Source organism: Rhododendron vialii, chromosome 8a (assembly GCF_030253575.1).
Source record: "Rhododendron vialii isolate Sample 1 chromosome 8a, ASM3025357v1".
Taxonomy (NCBI): Eukaryota; Viridiplantae; Streptophyta; class Magnoliopsida; order Ericales; family Ericaceae; genus Rhododendron; species Rhododendron vialii.
Window position 1 is genome coordinate 20,701,912 of NC_080564.1, and position 1,826 is coordinate 20,703,737.

General features: G+C 40.7%; 1 protein-coding gene across 1 annotated transcript; it reads right to left on the reverse strand.

The window, feature by feature from the left end:
• Window positions 1-734: 734 nt before the first annotated feature.
• LOC131298649 (uncharacterized) lies at window positions 735-1,579 on the reverse strand. Its single transcript, XM_058324125.1, has 2 exons — window positions 1,524-1,579; window positions 735-1,326 (listed from the first exon to the last, which is right to left on the reverse strand). Exons 1-2 carry the CDS (start codon window positions 1,577-1,579, stop codon window positions 735-737), a joined length of 648 nt encoding a protein of 215 aa, XP_058180108.1.
• Between the last annotated feature and the right edge of the window lie 247 nt (window positions 1,580-1,826).

The following is a 1,826-nucleotide window of genomic DNA, read 5'->3' on the forward strand; positions in this document are numbered from 1 at the left end:
GGATGACCAATAGGTTTGGATGGAAAAGTGGACATTTTGAATCAATTGAACCCTTCCAGCATAAGTAAGATCCCTATTGGTCCAGGACCTAGTTTTGGCAGTTATGCTATCCACCAAACACTAACAATCAAAAGCTTTGAGCTTAGTGGAAAGGAGAGGTACTCCAAGGTATTGGATAGGTAGAATGCCTTCTTTAAATTTCAGAACATCCAAAATGGTCAGCCTAGTGATTGTGTTAACCCCAGAAGAGTAAATGTTACTCTTCCCAGGACTAGGTGAAAGTCCAGATAGGTTTTGAAACTCAGATAGTGCTTCCCATATATGATTAACGGAGGACAATTTCCCTTTGCAAAAGATCATCAAATCATCAGCAAAGCATAGGTTGATTAGCTGATTTTTACTACATCTCTAATGGAAGTGGAAATCAGGAAGAAGAGATTTCTCCGTGAGAAAGCAAGTGAGAACTTCCATCACAATCACAAAAAGATAGGAGGACAGTGGGTCTGCTTGCCTAAGCCCTTTTTGACCCATTATGTACCCAGTGACTTCACCATTGATGCTAAGGGAGTAATTAGCAGTAGTAATACAAGCTTGGAGCCCACTGATCATTGTAGGGTGAAAATTCATGGAGGATAGAACATCCCAGAGGAAATCCCATCTAACATTATCATATGCCTTCATGATATCTACTTTCATAGCACACTTGGGAGATGGAGATGATTTATGATATCCTCTCATAAGCTCTTGGGTGAGGAAATATTGTCAGCAATCGTCCTCCCCTTTACAAAAGCTGATTGAACAGGATCAATTAAAATGGGGAGGACTGCTTGCAATCTTCCAGCAAGAATTCTAGAGATGCACTTGTAAACAGTATTACAACATGAAATGGGTCTAAAGTCCCCAACCTTTGATGGGTTAGGCACTTTAGGAACAAGGGCAACCATGGTGGAATTGACCTTTTTGAGCAATTTACCAAACCTAAAGAAGGTCTTAACAGCTGAAGTGACTTCATGACCAATGATAGGCCAATCCTTTTTGAAAAACCTAACATTGTAGCCATATGGACCAGGGGCTTTGGAAGGGTTGAGAGCCCAAAAGGTGTCCTTGATTTCCAGATCCGAGACCTCAAAAATCATAGCAGACTTTTGGCTATCAGTTAATCTCTTTCTAACTACTTGGTGAACTCTAGAGTGCCCTAGGTAGGGAGAAGGGTGCATAGTCCCCAGCAGGGCAGTGTAGAAATCAACAAAGCTGGATTTAATAACTTTAATGACATTAGTGAGGGACCCATCCTCTAAAACCAAACTGGTAAGCTTACTTCTATTTCTAGTGTTACTCACAGTTTTAAAGAAATAGGAAGTGCACTGATCCCAAGTTTCATCCACTGAATTCTGGACTTTTGCTTAGCTAGACTTTCCCCTGCTTTAAGCAATGTTAGGAGTTACCTGTGGACCACTCTCTTTTGACTTATGATGGAAGGATTAGCTAGACTTTCCTCTGCTTTAAGCAATGTTAGGAGTTACCTGTGGACCACTCTCTGTTGACTTATGATGGAAGGATTAGCTAGCCAAGAGCTCATATCCTTCTATAGAGATTCAAGAGTTTGCTTGGTTTCAGCAACCCTCTTAGAAACATCACTAAACTCTTTATCGTTTATCTGCTTAAACTCAGATTGTAACAACCTAAGTTTTTCATAGACACAGAACATAGGGTTCCCAATAATCACTCTCCTCTAGACTCTTTGAACTATAGTTGAGAACTGGGGATGATCAGCAAGGAAATCAAAGAACTTGAAGGGTTTGATAGCCTTCTTAGGACCAGGGTGA

Excerpts from the sequence above, each read along its gene's own strand:
- LOC131298649 (XM_058324125.1), bottom strand. The coding sequence starts at position 1,579 with ATGAGCTCTTGGCTAGCTAATCCTTCCATCATAAGTCAACAGAGAGTG. Across the intron at positions 1,327-1,523 it reads CAACAGAGAGTGGTCCACAG|AAATAGAAGTAAGCTTACCA; the intron begins GTAACTCCTAAC and ends GAGTAACACTAG.